The sequence below is a fragment of the Leguminivora glycinivorella genome, chromosome 19, assembly GCF_023078275.1.
Source record: "Leguminivora glycinivorella isolate SPB_JAAS2020 chromosome 19, LegGlyc_1.1, whole genome shotgun sequence".
NCBI lineage: Eukaryota > Metazoa > Arthropoda > Insecta > Lepidoptera > Tortricidae > Leguminivora > Leguminivora glycinivorella.
Genome location: NC_062989.1, coordinates 7709884 through 7733642, shown reverse-complemented (window position 1 = coordinate 7733642; position 23759 = coordinate 7709884). Strand labels below are relative to the sequence as shown.

Below are 23759 nucleotides of genomic sequence, written 5' to 3'. Positions count from 1 at the left end.
AAATTTATGAAATCAGGTTCTACGATCGAATCAAGCACTATATTAATTGAGTATAGTCGAGCCAGATGATAACTACTGAAGTACTCCTGAGTTCCTGGCCCCTTTCGCTTTGAGCTGGAATCTGAAGTTCACTAAGGCGAAGCAGGTTTATTTTTCCCAATTTGTTTATTAGAGGCTCGGCGAATAAGTTAATCTCTCGAATGGACAGGGGGCGCCACAAGCCTCCGGGAAATCGTCGTGTACTTGGAACCCCCGCGGCCAGATTGCCGATCGGTTTTGGTGTCCGCCCGGTAAACAGACGCACGCTCAGGATGCAGGACGCTGGCTCGAATTCAGATCTGGACATTCTGAAAGGGATTTTTTTTTTTAATTCCGCAAACCTTTACGATGTCTTTGACCTACACAATGAGCGATGTACAGGAATCACAGGGTCTTCTCGCGAGGCGCCTCTCCGATTAGATAGCTCGCGAACATCGTCAGGACACCCTCGCAGCAGTGCGGCTCCTCGTCCGGTTATTGACGTCTTACCTCGTTCAACTATGGGTCTCCAAACCACGTTAGGACGTAGCATCTTAAGAATTTATCTGTTCTCACTTCGGCGACGGAGGAGTCCTTGGTCAAAATAGAGTGTAAATACAGTCGTACTTCACGGGAACTGGAAAGAGAAGAGTGGATACCATAGTGTACGGGATGTCAGCTGATAGCGGCGCCCGGCGTCACATTGGAGGGTAGTATCAGCCTGGTCAGCAACAGAGTCTGCAACGATACCGTAGCAGACGGAGCCTGGATAGTCGTGGTCGTGGCACCATTGTAGGGGAAGACAGTGTTCGCGGTGAGCGTGACATCTTAGGCGCGACGGGCGTTATCAGCGTGGCGGCTAGCAGCACCAAGGGCCCACATCAGCAATCTTACCAGCTTGTCACTGCAGCAGACGCTGTTATGTTCGGCGGTGAGATTGAGACGGCCGTCGTCAGCTCGAAAGGCGTCTCGATGCCCTGTCGCGTCGCGCAGTATCGTGCTCGGTGGCCCTCTCGAGGTCGCCGCCGTCAGCGCGGGAGGCACCGGCGCCAGCGTGGCAGTCAGCTACATCGGTGAACAGCATCGACAGAGTTCGCGGCGTCGTCACGGCAAACGCGGCAGGAAAATTAGCGATGCCTTCGCGGCAGCCGCAGTATTGCGCTCGGTGGCGCGATGAAGGTCGCCGCGTCTGCAATCTTACCTCGTGCGATCGAGGCGACATCAAGGCGCCAGCATGAGCGTGTCGGCCGACGACACCGGTGGAAAACTTCAAGTAGCTTGCGGCGTTGTCACGGCAGACGCAGCAGAAGGATTGCGACGCCTGTGCAGCGGTTAACAGTATTACGCTCCGCATCACCACTGAGGCGCCAGCATAAGCGTGGCGGCCAGCAATACTGGTGGACAGCTTCGGCAGGGTCGCGTCTCGCGTCGTTGTCACGGCATATGAACGCTCTACATCACCATCGAGGCGCCAGCATAAGCGTGGCGGCCAGCGATACTGGTGGACAGCTTCAGCAGGATCGCGGCGTTGTCACGGCAGATGAGCTCGCTGCATCACCATCGAGGCGCCAGCATAAGCGTGGCGGCCAGCGATACTGGTGGACAGCTACAGCAGGTGGACAGTCAGCAGGATCGCGGCGTTGTCACGGCAGACGAACGCTCTGCATCACCATCGAGGCGCCAGCATAAGCGTGGCGGCCAGCGATATTGGTGGACAGCTTCAGCAGGCTCGCGGCGTTGTCAAGGCAGACGCACGCTCTGCATCACCATCGAGGCGCCAGCATAAGCGTGGCGGCCAGCGATACTGGTGGACATCAGCTTCAGCAGGATCGCGGCGTTGTCACGGCAGACGAACGCTCTGCATCGTCACCATCGAGGCGCCAGCATAAGCGTGGCGGCCAGCGATACTGGTGGACAGCTTCAGCAGGATCGCGGCGTTGTCACGGCAGACGAACGCTCTGCATCACCATCGAGGCGCCAGCATAAGCGTGGCGGCCAGCGATACTGGTGGACAGCTTCAGCAGGATCGCGGCGTTGTCACGGCAGACGAACGCTCTGCATCACCATCGAGGCGCCAGCATAAGCGTGGCGGCCAGCGATACTGGTGGACAGCTTCAGCAGGATCGCGGCGTTGTCACGGCAGACGAACGCTCTGCATCACCATCGAGGCGCCAGCATAAGCGTGGCGGCCAGCGATACTGGTGGACAGCTTCAACAGGATCGCGGCGTTGTCACGGCAGACGAACGCTCTGCATCACCATCGAGGCGCCAGCATAAGCGTGGCGGCCAGCGATACTGGTGGACAGCTTCAGCAGGCTCGCGGCGTTGTGGCGGGGGCAGAAGGTGGCCGCGCTGGTAGCCTGCGTATTGACGACTGATCACTAACGGCACGGCGCTCGCGTCGGGGCAGCAGCAGACATACTTACAGCGTCGCACGCGGCGCCTATGCGGCGGCCACAACGTTGTTCGGCGGCACCGCAGAGATGGCCATCGTTAACGAGGAGGCAACTTCTACGCAACCTCGGCGGCGCCGACGCGGCGGACAACACTGCCGCGGTCAGCGGCGCTATCGCAGCGCTACAGTAAGTTTCGGCGCCGACACGTGGCTTGGGGCCTCCGCACCGAATCGGAAACCGAACATATTCTTTCTAAAATAATATGAATCTGCTCACCCATTCGTCGGAGAAATTCAAACCTCCTTGAAGCGCGGTATTCCTCCACCGCGCCCGCCGCCGCCGCCGCCGCAGCCCGCAGGTCGCGCAGCACGCGGTCGCGAAGCACGTGGTCCCCGGAGCACGTGGTCCCCGGCGGAGCAACTTACCTACGTTACCGCTTATATTCTCGCGCGAAACTTTTAATACGCGGATAACACTTCCTACTTTAGTCTCGGAAATGCGAATAGTTTAAAAAGAAAACTGATTAACGGTAACGATTTTTGCAGCATGGAACTTTCTTACAAAAAGGTGGGTAGAATCATAAAGCACCGCTCGTTCATTTCTATAGTGAGAACCCCGAAAGACGAATAATGATCGCTAGCGAGGCATAATATATCTCATTATTCAAGACGAACGAGCGCAAATTAAAAGGGAAGAAAGAATTGACGGATGAAATTGAAAAATTTCATAATTCCGAAACGTTATAAGCCACTTTTTAAATAAAAACACGAATAACTCTGGTTTGACCAGAAATAACAAGGAAATAGAAACTAAAAGATTAATTTCGAGACACCATGCTGTAAAAATGTTCGAACGGAATACGCGACAACCGGTCACTTCGGCGTTCGACGAAACAATGGGGGTGGCTGGTGGCGAGTCGGGGCGCGGGGGGCCTTGTGTTGCAGGTGGGGAAAAACGGGACTACCAACATCGCGGCGGTGAGACGCCGGAGCGACTTACAACGAACGATGGCGCCATCTATCGGTCCGATGCGACGTCTACGACGTACTCTCTCTATAAAGACCTCGGATATACAAACGGCACAAATAATACACCGTGTCTACCGTTTTTTGCGGTTATTCAGTGTGATACGAAAATTAAGGTTTTTTTTTTAAAATCTTACATTTTTTTCCAATTTTTTTCAATATTTTTTTTAAGTTACATAAAGTAATACCTTTCAAATGAAACATGTTTTGTCAAAATCGGACGACGTACAAAAAAATTAGATTTTTTTTTCGGTTTTCGTAACCGACCTCGCTACGCTCGTCGTTCTAAGGGATGAAATTATAATATCCTCGGAATTTTTAATTTTATTTTGATGTGTACTGTTACTATGTATTTTTCTGTGTCAGAAAAACATGTTATTTCTGACTTTCTGGCAAAGGAATTTCTTCAAGGATCTTTCCCAACTTTGGCAACTTGTATCTTAAAAAATGCTGATCTGATTTCGATGCGGTCTTCAGTTTTCAACTAAAAATTTATCTGTCTTCGATTAAAAAAAACTTGTATATCGACATTGTACATTTTGTCTGTCATTCTTTGAAGTTATTCAGTGCGAGACGGAAATTTACTTTTTTTATTTTTTTTTTACTTTTCTTTTAATTTTTTTTTCTTTGTATTTTTTTTAAATTACACAAATTAATACCTTTCATTTGAGATACGTTTTGTCAAAATCGGACGATACAATAAAAAGATAGAATTTTTTTCATTTTCATAAAACACCTCGCTACGCTCGGCTTCCTAAGAGATGAAATTTCGATATCCTCGGAAAAAAATCGTTTACTATAATGTCTACTATCACCATGCAAAGCGGCTTGCTTCCATCCAAAAGTGCAGCTTTTGGCCAAAAATTCTCCATAACAAGTATGACTATAAGTAAATAAATAATAAACAAAAATATTGGAGGACATCTTACATAGATCAACCTAGCCCCAAACTAAGCAAAGCTTGTACTATGGGTGCTAGGCGACGATATAAATACATACTTATATAGATAAATACATACTTATATACACAGAAAACATCCAAGACTCAGGAACAAATATCTATGCTCATCACACAAATAAATGCCCTTACCGGGATTCGAATCCGCCGGGACCGCGGCTTAGCAGGCAGGGTTTTTTCATGAATATTTGTGGATAATCTCATGTAAATGTATATCAATTTAACTCAATCAATCAAGTGACACTGAGTACCGTATCAAACGCTGCACTTTCATTATTGTTAGCATCCGAATACATTATAAATAAATAAATAAATTGCAAACAGAACTAAAACTGTTCAAATTTTCTGACAAAAAGAAGTCTTCTATGTATCCCGCGGCGGAAGACCTGTTTAGTATTGAACTGCAGAACAAGATGAAGTAGTTAAGCAGATACGCTTTTACATTTTATCCTTTCAAAATAGGTTGCAAGTGTTGCAACACCAAAACTTTTTCGCTGTATACGTAACGTAAGGCCCTCTGGCTAAGAACGTCTACCCGAGAGTCCCAAGTGTAACTGGAATGGAGTCACGAAGTCATCAAAGATAAGAGGTGTAAATTATTAGAGAGAAAGATCATTCAGCCTTGTTATTTAACAAAGCTAAATGGTGTTTGTAATATGTCATAGTTCTTTTTGCATTTGAATAAATCGGCAATGAAAACCTCGTAAATGCAATCTGATATTTAAACAAGGAGTAGGTAGGTAATACCTTTTTTAGGTAATATTCGATCTAAACGATCACAACATGACGTTTTGCCTCATATGGCAATCAGATTATGTCTCTAGCATTAAAATTCATTAATATCAAATATTAGTCAAAATTACATAAAAATAAAATCATATATCTTATGGGCAACTGAAGTCATTTCATAAAAACCGGCCAAGAGCGTGTCGGGCCACGCTCAGTGTAGGGTTCCGTAGTTTTCCGTATTTTTCTCAAAAACTACTGAACCTATCAAGTTCAAAACAATTTTCCTAGAAAGTCTTTATAAAGTTCTACTTTTGTGATTTTTTTCATATTTTTTAAATATATGGTTCAAAAGTTAGAGGGGGGGGGACGCACTTTTTTTCCTTTAAGAGCGATTATTTCCGAAAATATTAATATTAACAAAAAACGATCTAAGTAAACCCTTATTCATTTTTAAATACCTATCCAACGATGTATCACACGTTGGGGTTGGAATGAAAAAAAAAATCTGCCCCCACTTTACATGTATTGTGTACAGTGTGACTTGTTTGCATGCAGATGGGCGAATGTGTGCCGAGAGTGTCTGAGGTTTTGTGAGAAGATGGACGATAGGATTCCCAGCACTTGCATGTAAATTGTCTGAGGTTTTATTTATTACTTAGTTTAATACATATTCTGTAATTATAGTTGTAATTAGTTTAATTATTCGGTGTATTGGCTTAAGCTGTGATGCCGTGTAAATTATTTGAAATAAATGTTTAAATGTTTAAAATGTAGGGGTGGTACCCTAATAAAACATTTTTTTCCATTTTTTATTTTTGCACTTTGTTGGCGTGATTTATATACATATTGCTACCAAATTTCAGCTTTCTAGTGCTTACGGTTACTGAGATTATCCGCGGACGGACGGACGGACGGACGGACGGACGGACGGACAGACAGACATGGCGAAACTATAAGGGTTCCTAGTTGACTACGGAACCCTAAAAAAGGCAAGAATGAAATAACTAAGTAACCTAACCTAACATTAAGGTTACGAACAACAGCTCAAGCCTGATTATAAAATAACAATTTCCTACGACGTGTTTTTCGTATCGTAGTACATAATTATGTTACTAATTATGAGATTTATTAAATAAAATAAAAAATATTCGAAATATCCATTTTATCCGAATATCCGGATTTTCAAATATCGAGTCGAATCATCCGGATTTCGAATTGGACGGATAATTGCAAGCCCTAACACCGAACCACCGGGCAGAGTTTCAGTATTTAGGTTTATGAAGGTTTAGTATAGGTAAGTACTTACTCAGTGGCTCATTCTGTGCATCGATCAAGTCATAAATATCATCATTAGTGCCCCTTTCACTCGCAGCAGTATAAGAACATTGGATGAATTGGGATTCTTCGAGTTCTGGGACACGGGAGTGTTGAATACTAAAAACAATTTATTTTTGTGACTAATTGCACATTTCACATCTTTCATTGTGACGTTTTTAGACTAAGGGCCCGTTGCATCAACCACATTTGACACACACATCATCGTCACGCAGCAGACGCCTATGGAACTGTCCATACAATAAAATTTAACGAATGCTTTAACGGTGACAGACGGTTTGGTGCAACTGACCCTAAAGGTCCATTGTTGATAGTAGCTGATGTAATTTCTATGGTAATTGACTATCTACAGTACCAACGACACAATTAATGGGAAAGTAGTGTATATTGTACACACGCGTACACACACACACACGCGCACGCACACGCACACACACACACACACACACACACACACACACACACACACACACACACACACACACACACACACACACACACACACACACACACACACACACACACACACACACACACACACACACACACACACACACACACACACACACACACACACACACACACACACACACACACACACACACACACACACACACACACACACACACACACACACACACACACACACACACACACACACACACACACACACACACACACACACACACACACACACACACACACACACACACACACACACACACACACACACACACACACACACACACACACACACACACACACACACACACACACACACACACACACACACACACACACACACACACACACACACACACACACACACACACACACACACACACACACACACACACACACACACACACACACACACACACACACACACACACACACACACACACACACACACACACACACACACACACACACACACACACACACACACACACACACACACACACACACACACACACACACACACACACACACACACACACACACACACACACACACACACACACACACACACACACACACACACACACACACACACACACACACACACACACACACACACACACACACACACACACACACACACACACACACACACACACACACACACACACACACACACACACACACACACACACACACACACACACACACACACACACACACACACACACACACACACACACACACACACACACACACACACACACACACACACACACACACACACACACACACACACACACCTGAGATGACCGTACCAAGGTCAAATAAGGATGCTCGCTCTTGCTAATAGCGGCGTCCCGTCCTTATTTGACCTTGGACTGTACGATTGCCTGTAAATAAATACTTAAGCGTCGTGACATTACTTAAATTTTAAAATCGGTAAAATTGAAAGCACTAAGTTAAAAGAAAAAAACTTACTTCATTGTGGTTGTGGTGCAGAATGTTTTCGACGTATTTGTTTAGTTCGACGCCACGTTTACTCACCGCTAGTCTCAAATCAAACTAAAGTTACTAAAGTGATGGCCGTGGCCGACACCGCTTGCACTGTTCGTTCAAATTCTTGGAAATAGAAAAACCGAAATAATTTCGTTCCTGCGAACTGTTCTTTAAAGAACGTATCATTTAATTCCGTTCCCGCGAACTGTTCTTTAAAGAACGTATCATTTAATTCTGTTCTTCGGAACAGTTCTCACTCATAAACGTTCGTTCACTGAACGAAAAAGAATACCGGTTAATGGAACCAGAAACGCTAAAGTAAAGTTCTCGGGTCAACGTACGGAACCGTTCCGAAAAAAATACCGGTATCCGATCCCTGATTTCAATAAATTATAAAAACAAAACAAATTGTTTCCTTTTCTTTTCACGTATCGAGTAGGTATTAATTATTCCACGTATGAATAGCTTATTTTTAAAGTCATTTGTACATAATTAATGAAAATAATGAATAATCATTATGGCGTAGGGATGTGAATGGCGTAGGGATGTGACGACCCCATCGCCCATTGGTTTTACCAGTGCAATCAGTCAACGCAGGGCAGCTTGTGGCGAGCTGTTGGGGAACAGCGACCCCACGTACCCGAGTGCTCCTGGGGAGTTCTGTTACCCGTAAGGCGGGTGGGTGGGACAGGACTCTCTACCTCTGGCTTGCCTTGGCTGGCCGTCCAGAGTGGGGTCGTTAGGGCTACATGCCCCAGGGGTGGAAGTGAAAATTTGCATAAGACGCGAGTTGGTACAGTGGCTTAACGGCCACTGGGCAGAAAGCGGTGTACACCTCTCGACACCCTTGAGTTCTCACACCGGTGTTGCCCTTGAGCCATCTTGGATGTCGCTTTTTGTGGGGGCCCATCTTGTGGGGACGAGTCACCGTCTGCCGGAAATAAAATTGGATACCGTTTTATTAGGCAGGCGTCCGGTTTTTTATCCATAGCCCAGTATTTAGTCCATCACTTTCATCAAAATAGACCAGTTCATTTTAGATTCCATTAACTTTCAAATAGTCCTTACACCCTGGCGGGTGTTGCCTCTGCGTGTGTCCCATGATACCGGGCAAGGGCAACATCCGCTCGGTGTACCCCTTACATTTCATTAAAGTGTCGAAAGGGCCTCTACGCGTTGGCTTCGGCCCCGCGCACGCCTCCCAAAGGTCCGGAACACCATTGTTCCGTGATGGGAAAGACATTTCCTTTTCTTTTCACGTATCGAGTAGGTATTAATTATTCCACGTATGAATAGCTTATTTTTAAAGTCATTTGTACATAATTAATGAAAATAATGAATAATCATTAATTATTACAATAAAACTATTTCATTCATCCTATATGCAGCGTGACGTCAAATTGATGTCATCGGCATGAAAGTTACGGGCTCTGTCTATTACTTACATGTACATTACGTTGCATGAAAATGTATCCAGCTAATATAAGTATGAGTGCGATCAACCCAAATAGATCCACGCCACCAGCCGTGCTTCTGACCGTTTCACTACTTAACTAGACTATCAATACATATTATAAAGTAATAGTTATTTGTTATACAAGGGGGCAAAGTTGTATTTTAACGCCGAGTGTGGAATTGAAAAACGAGCAAGTGAAAGGATTCTATAGTTGAACCACGAGCGAAGCGAATGGTTCGAGAATAGAATCCTGAACTTGCGAGTTTTTTAACTCACGAGAAGTAAAATACATTTGCACCCGAGTGTAACACAAAACTTTTCCCCTCACAACAGCGAGGAAACTACAACGCAAAAAATGCGTTTATCATTGCTTCCAGTAGTTCCACAGGTGGTAAATCATCTTTATTACTAGATTCACATACTTTTATCAATTTTAAAGCAGTTAATTTGACTTTATTCAAGGTCAAATTACTTTACCCACAAGTGGATAAAATGCGTTTTTACCCGCTGGTATTAAAGGACAAAAACACGTGTTTCCGAGCTAGTGAGGGGAAAATATATTTAATAGATATGTTTGACTACTTACTCTTGCGTTGCATATATATGTATCCAGCTTCTAGTATGAGTACGATCAACCCAAGCAGTATGAGACAGACGCCGCCAGCCGTGCTTCTACGGACCGATTCAGTGTACATTCCTTCGAGTATCATAACTCGCGGTCCGCCGTATCGGTTTACTCCGTAATCTACAACATACACGTTATATTTACTTACATTTATATGTATAAACATATACATGTATATCCAGCGCCGGCCCGCACACTCGATCAGGGTAGAGCGAGATATAGTTTTGGCGCCCCCTTGTTTAACCTTTTTTTTGGGGGGATCTGAAACGTCGCAACCATCTGACAAGGTTACAAAAATATTTCTCATGCATGCTTAGTGACAGAAATTGTTAGTGCGAGCGAAGCGAGCGCGAAAATTTTTCCTATTATTTATGGGGGGGGGCTTGATTCTATAAAAGCCCCTGGCTGTCATAGGACAAACGTACGCGAGGTTAACGGCTCAGCCACGACATTGGTCTAAGCGCGACAGCGGTGAGCGGCAACCATACGTGCGAATGAAAAGTCCCATCGCTGTGTCTCGCTCTAATGTATGGCCGCCGCTCACCGCTGTCGCGCTTAGCCCAATGTCGTGGCTGAGCCGTAATGCTTTCCTGTGCGGCGTGTTCATTGAGTAGTGGACAAGAACAAATGGCTGTGATGAAACAAAAGAGGCCAAAAACCAAGCTCTAGCCCTAGACCAAGGAACCAATAACTGATAACAGTCGGATTTGAGCTTTAGTTCAGGGCCAAGGCAAGGCATGGGAGAGAAAAGCAAATTTCAGCAATGGCCAACTTGGACAGACATTGAGAAGCCGAGAAGTTCAACTCTAATTGCAAAACTGCAGAAGAGCAAAGCTTGGAATTAAATAGGTTAATAGGCGAGACGACTAAAAAAACTAATTAGTCCGTCAGTTAGATTATCAAAGAATTTTAGGCAAGTATTTTTTCTTATTTCTCGTAAACGAAAAATTACAACGGTTCACTGCGGTGAAGTTACGCGTGAATTCACGCCTAGGTGCATTTTTTACATAGAACCCCCACTCCGGAACTTTGATGTTCTATATCTTTGTATTTTTTCATTATTAGAAATAAAAAATTGCGCCTCTGTGAGACGTTTTGCGCCTTTGGCTTTAAGAGGAACTCCGCTTTGAATTGTGGATAAACACTGAGCGTTTGGATAGCGACGCAACATTGTCTTTGTCGTTCGCCTCCCAACAATGTGGTTCGTCAAGAGCTAGAAACTTCTTTCGCGGCGCCCTAGCAACTGTAGCAACAGCTCCCACCTTATGAATGTGGTACATGGTGGCATTTTGGTGCAACTTTTCAGATAATCTGAATCACAATTACAAATCCAGATTTTCAATATCTGAATAAATTTCATTTCCGGCTCCTCTCGCCATTGGGCTATGTGTGCGCCCACGGAAAGACGATTTTGGCGCCCCCTTACCATTCGGCGCCTAGAGCGGCCGCTCCACTCGCTCTACCCTTAATCCGGCCCTGTGTATATCAAAACCTTCACAGTCCGGTAGTGACCCTGCCTGCTAACCTGCGGTCCTGGGTTCGAATCCCGGTAAGGGCGTTTATTTGTGTGATGAGCACAGATATTTGTTCCTGAGTCATGGATGTATTATATGTATATTATATAAGTATGTATTTCATTTATGTATTTAAGTATGTATATCGTCGCTTAGCACCCATAGTACAAGCTTTGCTTAGTTTGGGGCTAAGTTGATCTGTGTAAGGTGTCCCCAATATTTATTTATTATTTACTGGTAGCCTAGCGGTAAGTGCGTGCGACTTTCGTTCCGTAGGTCGCGGGTTCGAACCCCGGCTCGCACCAATGAGTTTTTCGGAACTTATGTGCGAAATGTCATTTGATATTTGCCAGTCGCTTTTCGGTGAAGGAAAACATCGTAAAGAAATCGGACTAATTCCAATAAGGTCTATTTATCCTTCGGGTTGCAACTTGGAAGGTCAGATGGCAGTCGCTTTCGTAAAACTAGTGCCTACGCCAAATCTTGGGATTAGTTGTCAAAGCGGACCTCAGGCTCCCATGAGCCGCGGCAAATGCCGGGATAACGCAAGAAATGAAATGAAATATTTATTTTCCAAGTAGGCATATTACAATGCGCTTATGAACGTCAAAAGGAGGAGGAGTCGTCTGTACAGGTCGATTCACGAAAGCTGGCACGAATGAAATGAACGAAACTTTGATTGTGTGAGTGACACCTGTATTGGTATACAGTCGTAACTGTCAAGAGCCACCATTTTATTGGTTAATCTGTCACACACATGCATATTTTCATTCAAACATTCGTTCCATTCGTGCCAGCTCTTGTGAATTGACCTGTACCAATAATGTACTTACGCATTTCAATGAACATGATATAGTTTCCAGCAGGCAGCCCCTTCTCGTAATCGCCCATGTTCTTGACTCGCCACACCGGCTTCCTTTTTAGATTCGTGTTGATCCATGCTTGGAACGCAGGGTTCTTGAAAACAAATTTACAAAGTATTAATTTAAAAAATAAAATGTTGCTAAACCCCTCTATAATATTGTCTGTGGTTACCGCGATAGTTTACTCATTAAATAAAACTATGGGAACGGATATCGCGAATAATGAATCAATCACGTTGACCATGAATGCTGTAAAGTGTTCGAAACGTCGGGATGATTTGGTAAATTCATTGTACGCGATATAATCCGCTTCCATAGTTTTATTTCATTGTTTCTTCTATGTAGGTACATTGTACATCTAGTTCTGTGATATATGCGGTAAAACAAGTTTGCCCCTTTGTAAAAACTATTTCTGTATGATAAATAAATATAAATAAATAAATAGTATAAGACATTCTTACACAGATTGCCAGAGATTTATTTAATCAGTGGTGTTACCTCAACGCCTTTTTTGCTCGTTCCAATCTCCCACGGCAAATCCCCTGTATCGGGATCTCCGCCCCAATTTATTGGCCTTGTAAAGTTCTTTAATACTGTAAAGAAGTTTAATACATGTGTAAAGAAAAATACATCAGAAATTTTGTTAATATTACAATTACGTCCCAATGAGGAGGCACACTCAAAGGTTATGACAGATGGCGCCACCCTATTAGTCCATACGTGAGAGCGAGGAGATGCTATGTTTTTACTCTCTCACACATATGAATGACAGTGACATGCCTAGACACTAGCACAGGCGCCGCCTGGCGGGATAAAATGTCAGCGTGCCTCCTCATTGCAGGATCAATATAAATAGGATATATGCGAAATATGGCGAAATCTACACTCTAACCCCCTTATTCATAAACGTGCACTAAAGTTATCAAGCCGATTAAGTTCGTTTGTCCCTTTCCGACGTATTTGTGTGATAGAAAGAGACAAACGAACTTTATCGGCTTGATAACTTTAGTGAACGTTTATGAATAAGGGAATAACACTACAACTGATATGAAATAGGTACTCGGTTATTTTATGCAACAGGCGTTTAATGGAGGTCAAAAAAGATGAGTGACGTGAGTAACAATTTGAGGCGAAGCCGAAAATTGTTATTGAGACGCCACGAGTATTTATGACTCAGTTAAACACCGTTGCATACAATACTTTTTCTACGACCATGCACTTAGTTTTTAATAGTTTTCTTAAATAACTTTCGTGAAATTCACACTGTTTCCTGTATTTTGACTCAAAGGTTTTGCACTGTCAGCTCGGCTGCCCAAAGCGTTTCCGCGCACGCCCGCAGTGTCGTTATAAGGCGTTTCCATGGTTCCAGAGTCAAACAATGCGTTTTTAGTTTTTTCCATACTGCGCGCATGCGCGGAAAGCCGGCGGAAAAATGTTAAAATACCTAGTATGTATTGTATACAACCTTTCCCATAAGATATAATGGAACGATTGCAGTGGTAGGCCTTAGTGCGATTTCAAATTATCCGATCCGATACTAAATGTCAAACATGGTGCCTTTAAATATAGGATATTGGTCTCACATCTGATATCGGATCAGATAATGTAAATGTAAAAACGCTCGTATAGGCTTTATTCACTGGCACATGTCTTATTATATTAAAAAGAAATAAAGGTACGTAGATTGAGTAGATTCATTGAAAAAGAAAATTAATTTGAATGCATCCTTACCTTCTTCTGGAGGATTTTTATATTTCAATTTGTCGTCTGTCACTAAATTCGTATATTCCACTTCTAGAGTCACCTTCTGGTCTTTTGAAACTATTTTCTTAAGAGTAAAAGTATCTGAAAAGAAAAAAACTAAAGTATTAATTTTAATCATTAGGCAACAATGAACTAGTAGGTAAAAATATTTTTTCTCGCTAGCCTACGCTCGTGTTTCTATTTTGAAGGACGGTTACACTCACGTTGATTATATCTTTATTATATCTTTATTATATGGTGACATATTTCGCCGCCGTGCACATGTCTGACGAAGAATCACCGATTGATTATTATTTATTTATTATAGATGTGGACAACGTGCCAATCCACAACCGTAGCGCAAATAAGTCGTGAATACGTATTTCTGACACTTCGTTCGCATCTATATCAGGGGCGGCTCACTCCGCGATTCTATCGCCGCGCTACAAGTACATGGTGACGACCTTCGCGCGGCGCAATAGAATGTCGGCTTCTCGCGTGCGGTCCGTTTGTTAATGTAGGTATGAATTTAGAATGGCGGCTTTGTGAACATCAAAGGAGTGAGCCTTCTGTACTTGTACTATTTATTACATATTCTGTGTCTATATATTAATACCTACATTGACTGTCCGTATAGGATGCGTATATTAGGGTTTCAACTTTTGAGCATCAGTGTGAGACTATACGAGATTTTTCAAAGTATATATATATCTAATGACGATATAATATTTTGAAATATCTAAATCTTTCCCTAGATTAGATAATTAATTATATTAGCTAACCGTTAAATATGGAGTCCGCTATTTCGCCACAAGGGTAAATGGGCTTTTCGTTGCTGTAGCTGAAATTCCCGCACGAGTCTGCGGGACGCTCGCCTGGCTTCCCAATCAACTGCTGATCATCCCTGAAATTATAGAAGAAAAAAATAATCAATAAAGTCGCCAGGGTAAGCCTAATAATAACCCGGGTTAACCAAACCCTGGGGTAGTTAGAGGGAGCAAATAGTCGAGAACGTTTGTTCGGATGTTAGCGAAAAATAGCTATCTAAGTAAGTGTAACGGCTCAGCCACGACATTGGTCTAAGCGCGAACACAATGAGCGTGAAAACCAATATATGGAAGCAAAACACAGACGATGGGAATGGCTTATTGAACGTGGGTGGCTGCCGAATGGCACAAACGCTCACGAAACGATCACGAAACGAAGCGCTAGTAGGTAGATTTCTATCTCTATCGCGCTGTTAAAAGCGACAGAGCCAGCGAAAATCCAATATATCAAAAGAAGCAAAAAGTACAGACACGGGGAATGGCTATATTGAACTGGTATTAAAAACATAGAGCTAAAATCTGGAACGTTTGTATGAAAAAATAAACGACATACAGGCGCTATAAATGGCGCCAGAACATTAGCGTGTTTGACTCCGTTGTTCACAAGTAATAAATAAAAAAATAAATAAATAAAATCGGGGACACCTTACACAGATCAACTTAGCCCCAAACTAAGCAAAGCTTGTACTATGGGTGATAAGCGACGATATACATACTTAAATAGATAAATACAAATATCTGTGCTCATCACTCAAATGCCCTTACCGGGATTCAAACCCAGGACCGCGGCTTAGCAGGCAGGGTCACTACCGACTGAACCAGGCCGGTCGGTTGGGAAATGAAAACGATGCGTGCGTAGGAAAGGAACTCAATAATTAAAATAAAAAAAAATTATCAACCAATGCCTGTTTAATGCAACCTAATAGCCAAAGGCTGTTTAGTCAGAAATCTAATAATTGTTTTATATAAAAACTAGCTTTTGCCCGCGGCATCATTCGCGTTAGAAAGAGTCAAAAAGTAGACTATGTCACTCTCCATCCTTTCAACTATCTTCACTTAAAAAATCACGTCAATTCGTCGCTCCGTTTAGTTGTGAAAGACGGACAAACAAACAGACACACACACTTTCCCATTTATAATATTAGTATGGATGCACTTACTTGGAAGATGCATAAGTCGTCATTGGTCTGGTCGAATTCTGGCAATTCATAGTACAGTGTCACCGCGCCCAGAAGATCCTGCTTGAGCTCCAAAGGGAATTCGCAGTCACACTTGAACAAACCCCTGCGACCGGGTGTACTCAATGTCGTGAAGTTCACGCAGGGTAGGCCTATCTCCGTGTCTTTACATTTGTTTACTAGCATGTACTCCCAGTCGAGTTTCCTTGACACAGGCTGTAAAAAAAATTTTGGGTTTTGTACAGTCAAGTGCAAAAATACATATCGAAATAATCGTCTCATAAATACGGTACTACGCTCTTATTACACCGGACTAAGATGCTATAGGACATATTTTTGAGTAAGATGTGAACACCCATATTTTTACACTTCCCAGGCTCACATATTTTTTGCGCACCGTTCCAGCTTGGCTCTTCCCTGACCAAATGGACTCTCTTGATAATGTGATAAAGGAGTCTGTGGAGTCCCTGCTTAACGTTGCCCTTAACTCGGTACAGTGGGATCAAGCGTCATTACCGATTCGAAGTGGTGGACTGGGTGTTCGACGTGTGCGGGACGTGAGTCTTCCTGCGTTCTTGGCTTCGGCGGGTGGGGTTGTGGGTCTGGTCGCTCAAATCTTAGGTACAGACAGTAACAGAGTAACCATACCTTACGCTGCCGATGCTTTGGAGGCTTGGAAGGTTCTCAATCCGGGTGCGCCTGTGCCTGAGAGACAGGGTATTCAACGGCTGTGGGATGACGTTGGGGTGAAGCGGGTGTTTGATGGCCTGCTGGAGCCCTCAGTGGGAGCGGACCGGGCTAGGCTCCTAGCGGGATCGAGTCCGGAGTCGGGAGCATGGTTGCAGGCGCTTCCCTCCCCTCATATAGGGACCCTCCTCGACAACGATTCATTGCGGGTGGCGGTTGCTCTCCGTTTGGGCTGCGATGTGTGTGTACCTCATTTATGCATTTGCGGCACCATGGTGGAGAGCAATGGTCATCACGCTTTGAGTTGTTGTCGATGTGCGGGGAGGTTTCCACGCCATCACGCTCTGAATGACATCATACGCAGGGCGTTGATTTCAGCTAACGTGCCATGTTTGCTTGAGCCTCCGGGTCTTAGCCGATCTGATGGCAAGAGGCCGGATGGTATGACCCTGGTGCCCTGGGAGAAAGGGAAGTGCTTGCTGTGGGATGCTACATGCGTCAGCACTTTTGCTGCTTCCCACTTAGGTCGCACAGCGGGGTTAGCGCGGGGTCAGCAGTTGAATCAGCCGCCCTTAAAAAGCGAGAGAAGTATGCGTGCTTGAGCGGGTATTGTTTGTGCCTCTCGCGGTGGAGACCACTGGGTGTTGGTGCTCAGAGGCGCGGTCCTTCCTAAGGGAGCTCGGTAGTCGGTTGCGTGCAAAGGGACTTGATCCACGCTCCGGGTCATTTCTGGTGCAAAGATTATCCATCGCAGTTCAACGGGGGAACGCTGCGAGTGTGCTGGGTACTTTTGCGCCGGGAATGACTCGAGATATTGTATATGGTTTAGTTTTTGGATATTGTGTTTCTTAGCTTTTAAGTATTTCTTTCCCATCACGGAACAATGGTGTTCCGGACCTTTGGGAGGCGTGCGCGGGGCCGAAGCCAACGCGTAGAGGCCCTTTTGACACTTTAATGAAATGTAAGGGGTACACCGAGCGGATGCTGCCCTTGCCCGTATCATGGGACACACGCAGAGGCAGCACCCGCCAGGGTGTAAGGACTATTTGAGAGTTAATGGAATCTAAAATGAACTGGGCTATTTTGATGAAAGTGATGGACTAAATACTGGGCTATGGATAAAAAACCGGACGCCTGCCTAATAAAATGGTATCCAATTTTATTTCTGGCAGACGGTGACTCGTCCCCATAAGATGGGCCCCCACAAAAAGCGACATTCAAGATGGCTCAAGGGCAACACCGGTGTGGGAACTCAAGGGTGTTGAGAGGTGTACACCGCTTTCTGCCCAGTGGCTGTCAAGCCACTGTACCAACTCGCGTCTTATGCAAATTTTCACTTCCACCCCTGGGGCATGTAGCCCTAACGACTCCACTCTGGACGACCAGCCAAGGCAAGCCAGAGGTAGAGAGTACTGTCCCACCCACCCGCCTTACGGGTAACAGAACTCCCCAGGAGCACTCGGGTACGTGGGGTCGCTGTTCCCCAACAGCTCGCCACAAGCTGCCCTGCGTTGACTGATTGCACTGGTTAAACCAATGGGCGATGGGGTCGTCACATCCCTACGCCAAGTATTAATTATTGTTAATTGTATTTTGTATTATTGTGTAATTTTGTATATTTAGAATGAGTTAGTATTATAAATTATATCATAAATATCCGATATTTTGATATTTATTATAAATATCGGATATTTTCGAACCCTGGGAACACAACACTATACCTAGTATACCTACATACTACTAGGAATACTTGGTACAGTGAGGACCTTGGCTGCACTAATATATCTGATGGGGACTGTGCTAGCTATGAGTAAGATAAAGGTATTGTACGAACCACATCCACAAAGGCGAGGCACCATATTCCAACCCCAAGCAGAATAGTGGCAACAACTAGGACACCAGCCCCAATTGAAATTATTGTTTTAACTGATTCTGAAATAAATAATAGGGATTACAAAAATGTTAAAAAAAAAAACATTTATATAAGCAGTTATATTTGTATAAACTTTCTTCCACAGAAGAACATCTTAGTGACCGGCCACACCAGAGCGTCGCGTGTCTCGGGGCGCGCAACGGACGTCCGCGCCACGCCACCTGAGTGTAATTCAAAAAGCGTCTCCTCAGTACATTTTGTATAGGAAGGACGTAAGGCGCGCCGCCACGCCACCTGGGGCGCGTCTTACGTCCTCGATTAGTTTATTTTAGTTACTTTCACAGCATTATGTCATATGGTATTTTACTTTGGGGCAGTGCTTCAGAGATAAATACCATATTTATTCTACAGAAGAGGGCTATTCGAGCAATATATAAAATGAACCATAGAGACTCACTTAGAGATAAATTTAAGGACATTAATATAATGACAGTGCATTGTCAATATATTTATGAGAATATTATGTATGTACATAAAAACATTTGTAATTTTAAGAAAAACTGTGATGTACATAATATAAATACTAGAAATAAACATAAACTCGCGGTGCCCTTCACACGGCTCTGTAAAATTAAAAAATCATTCATGGGTAATTGTGTTCGATTTTATAATAAACTTCCGAATCATATTACTGACTTGTCAATTAATAAATTTAAGAATCATGTAAAGCGTGTACTCATTTCCAAAGCTTATTATACAACACAAGACTACATGAATGATAAAACAACGTGGGATTAATTGTTATTCGAAATGGTTTCTTATTTTTACGTTTATTATTATTATTATTGTTGATGAAATTAATATTGTATTTTTTTGGACATTGGATTTTTCCTAGAAATATTCTAGACATGTATTTTTATATATACATATACCTAATTATATATTTTTTGTTTAACGATTATTTTTATATGAAATTGTATATTATAGACTCAATATTATTATGAACAATAATTTACAACAATAAATTGCTCTGATAATTAGGTTAGATTAAGATCATAATATATATGTAATGAACTATTCATAAGAGCTTGTAACTAGGCCTACATGAATAAAGATATTTTGAATTGAATTGAATTGAATTGAATTGACTCCTTCTTATACAAAATGTTCTGAGGAGACCACAGACCAACCCCTATAGACATCTATTACAAGACGACTCGCGGTCGCCAGCCTTCCTAGTATTTGCACTGATATAAGCGCGGGCGCTCGCCGTGCCCGATCAGTATCGACCAAGTAACAGACCCGAAAGCAGCGCGTGTTTTTCGCACAAAAAAATTGGAAAAGGGTATTTTGATGCCTTAAAGATGTCCACCTGTAGTGTGGAAAGGTAACAAGAAGCTCAAATTTAAAAACAGACGGCATTACATTCCACAAATAAGTCATATTTATAATTTATTCAGAGCCGGCATAGGTCAACTTACATTGGCCACTTACGCGTCAGTAGAGGGACAGTCATACTTCTGTCCCTTTTCATCTGGCGCGACTGCCCGCCGTCCTTGAAACGGCCAATCACAGCGCGCTTAACACATTCCCCGCCCGCTCCTCGCACCCCAAACACTGGTGACTCGTATCGCGAACCAAATATACAAGATTGCCACTCTATAGGAGGTTCTCTGTGGAGGAGACGCTTTTTGAATTACACTCAGGTGGCGTGACGCCGACGTCCGTTGCGCGCCCCGAGACACGCGACGCTCTGATGTGGCCGGTGCCTTAGTGTACAAAAGGCAAACTTAATGCCATGAGGCATTCTCTACCAGTCAACCTTTGGGCAAAGCAGAGAAGATTACAGGTGGTGCAGCAGTTATGTGTGTGAGTCAGACTGCTTGACCTTTGTGACTTATAAATAAAGACGACCGGTCTGGCCTAGCGCGTAGTGACCCTGCCTGCTATGCCACGGTCCCGGGTTCGAATCCCGGTAAGGGCATTTATTTGTGTGATGAACACAGATATTTGTTCCTGAGTCATGGATGTTTTCTATGTCTATAAGTATTTGTATATTATATATATCGTTGTCTGAGTACCTGCAACACAAGCCTTCTTGAGCTTACCGTGGGACTCAGTCAATCTTCGCTAAAAAAAAAAAAAAATATTTGTGACTAACTTTGGTCTGTCATTTTATAAATGACATAAATGATTCATAGTTCTTCCAGCTTCATTAATTTTTGTTTTGAGCACAAGCTGAAATCAAAATAAGAATATTATTGGATAGTCTATTGACTAATCAAGTTATTCCCAAAGTCAAAAAATACTTTTCTCAAACATGCAATGAAATATTGTCTTTACGTTCCTTAAAATGGGCTGGGAAGTATCGCTTTTTGGGCGCAACAACTCGAGAGGACTGTAAAGGGATTTCATATTATTTTTTAGGCCTAGGCCTGCAAAGTAACTTTTTTTTTTATAAAATATTGTCCTTTAGAGCATTTTTTTTTTATTTCATTGTATGTTTGAGAAAAGCACTATACATGCCTCGGCGTGAAAACGGATTCCCAGCCTCGTATCCCTATCCGGGGTATATACCCACTTGGCCGGAAATCCTCATTTTCCCGGCCTCTGATGTAATGTACTATTATTGGCTATGTTTGTCAAATGTTTTAAAGGTAAAGCTTATTTTTCATATGTGTGTGTTGAGAAAAGTCCCACTTTGTTGGTTACCATTAAGGCGAGATCTAATTGTATTTTTATATGAATAAATTGACAAACCGGCTTTATAGGAATCAACAAAGTGGGACTTTTGCCCTTGCATTACACCATAAATTAAATATAACAAGATCATACCATCCCATACATTAAAATGCGACCGCCTACAAACGCGCTTACACTCCACCACACATAGATGGCGCCACAAAAAATGCCTTGTTGCCACCGATTATTTGTAGATTGGCATTAAGCGTCAATTCCGAGCCGTAAATCTATGTCAAAAGTGACACTTAACGCCATCTACAAGTATAATCGAAAGCTACAAGACATTTTTTTTGTGGCGCCATCTATGTGTGGTGGAGTGTAAGCGCGGTCTTAGGCGGTCGCATTTTAATGTATGGGATGGTATGATCTTGTTATATTTAATTTATGATTACACTCACATATTTTCTGTAGTAGACATGGTTCGCATTTTTAGGAATGGAAGGAACTGCAGAAGCAAGTTTGCACTTACAGTAAAATTAATCATTATTTGGAGGTAAAATTTCTTAGTATTGATCATGTTACATTAGAGTTCCCATAATAATAACAATTAAAGAGCGTGTGTGGGATTCTTTTATACGGTAAAATACGAGCTCTGTAAACTAATAAAAATGTATCAGAGGAAACCAAATACTAGTAGGTATCATTTATGCTTCTACGTGTAGAACATAATAATTAATTCGCAAGAATAAGTAAGTACAAAGGTGTCCTGATAAACAGCGAGTAACATACAAAGTTTAGCATACCATTTTTTACAACTGCACCGTAAGATAAACTAACATTTAGATTATCAATTTATCAGTTTCAATATTATTTACCATGAACCGGTAAAAAGGAAAACTTAAGGAAAATCCATGTATTTCTGGGAGTGGAGTGGGAAGTTTATCTACTTCTGTCAATGTCAAACGTCTATTCAAAAGTATCAGTTAATCATATGAACGCTATTCTCAGCTTTATAACACTTAATTTCTCTTGTTGATCTAGGCTTTCTAGGCGCAGGCGGGGCCCAGAATAAATAATAATAGAGTCCAAATGATGGTGGGAAATTTTATAAGCATAATGTGCATCGTTGTCTTAAAGGAGCGATAGTCTGTTACGATTATACCATGACCAGGGATTGGTAATAGGGACAGAGTTCACACATTTTTGACGTGATAACGTCTAATAACTCGTTACTACGGGCAGCATGCACGAAAAAGATGACGTCATTGTCCCGTTTCCCAATATAGCTTAAGCGCCATCTATTGGCGCGCGTTGGAACTAAGCGGCTGATCGATGCGCTCGGTATGGTTGTAGCGTGTGGCCTGAGTAAAGCACCACAGCTGCGACAGATGGCGCGCCCGTGTTTATTATTTTTGAGTGTTTGTAATTTAAAAACATGAAATATTGCATTAAAATAAGCATCTTTTATAGAATGAAGTTGTTTGAAAAACCTACTTAATTTAGGAGTTAGAGCAGTACGAAGTTGCGAATTTTCCCATAGTATTTACTAAGGCGCCAGAGACTTAATAAATTTACGATGATTTTTACCAATATAACCTATGTTAATATTGATAAATCATATAGAACACGTTTAAATAAGGATGTTTTGTTATATAAACTTTTTCTTCTCCATTAATATTTACTGAGATATTAGGGTTCTAAGATTAGTAAATGGCACTAGCACTTTAATAAAATTAACGCGTGTCTCGCAAACGGTCTAGGATACAAAATGACGACTAGGTATATAGGTAGGTATATAGGTATAGGTTAGGTTCGTTAGGTATCTTCAAACGGCCGAAGGCTCCTATTCTGTGCAGTTTCTGTAATAAGCGGGGCTCCGTCGATATCGCTTTCTGTCTCTGGCGCCTTAGTAATGCTACGGGAAAATTTTGCAACTTTGCACCACTCTAACTCCTAAATTAGTAGGTTTTAAAAAAAACTTTAATTTATAAAAGATGCTTATTTTAATGCATTCTTTCTAATAAGAACAAAACACTATGCTAGAAAGAGTGCAGAGGAAGTTCTGTAGGCACATTTACAAACGACTGTACGGATATTACCCATAAATTATTTTTCGAAGCCTGTATTTGTCAATGCTTTTGGAATCGTAATACATATTTATGTGTTGCGCTTATTTCTGAACTACGTATTTATACTACTATGTTGTTATTAACTACTGTTTAGGTTAACCTCATATGTATGTTATGAACCTCCAGGTCTATTTGTATTACTTTAGTTTCTGGTACATTATGTACTACATATATGTATGATGTTTATTATGACTGTTTGTGTTCTAAATAAACTAAAAAAAAAAAAAATGTATCCATCTCTATTCGTAACAGGAATGGTT

At 42.6% G+C, this 23759-nt stretch overlaps 1 protein-coding gene across 3 annotated transcripts in view; it reads right to left on the bottom strand.

Moving 5' to 3' along the window:
• LOC125236482 (CDC50 family protein chat-1-like) overlaps window positions 1-22306 on the bottom strand; it is a 33874-nt gene extending 11568 nt beyond the window's left edge. For 2 of the 3 annotated variants that reach the window (XM_048143303.1, XM_048143301.1), the window contains exons 1-9: window positions 22174-22306; window positions 20850-20926; window positions 18650-18747; window positions 16111-16344; window positions 14906-15027; window positions 14112-14225; window positions 12879-12973; window positions 12351-12474; window positions 9965-10123 (exon numbers count right to left, since the gene is read on the bottom strand). In XM_048143303.1, the coding sequence (XP_047999260.1) occupies window positions 9965-10123; window positions 12351-12474; window positions 12879-12973; window positions 14112-14225; window positions 14906-15027; window positions 16111-16160 (664 nt within the window). In that variant the 5' untranslated portion in view covers window positions 16161-16344; window positions 18650-18747; window positions 20850-20926; window positions 22174-22306. The remainder of the gene's footprint in view (window positions 1-9964; window positions 10124-12350; window positions 12475-12878; window positions 12974-14111; window positions 14226-14905; window positions 15028-16110; window positions 16345-18649; window positions 18748-20849; window positions 20927-22173) is intronic. The other variant, XM_048143302.1, reaches the window with a different exon arrangement.
• Between the last annotated feature and the right edge of the window lie 1453 nt (window positions 22307-23759).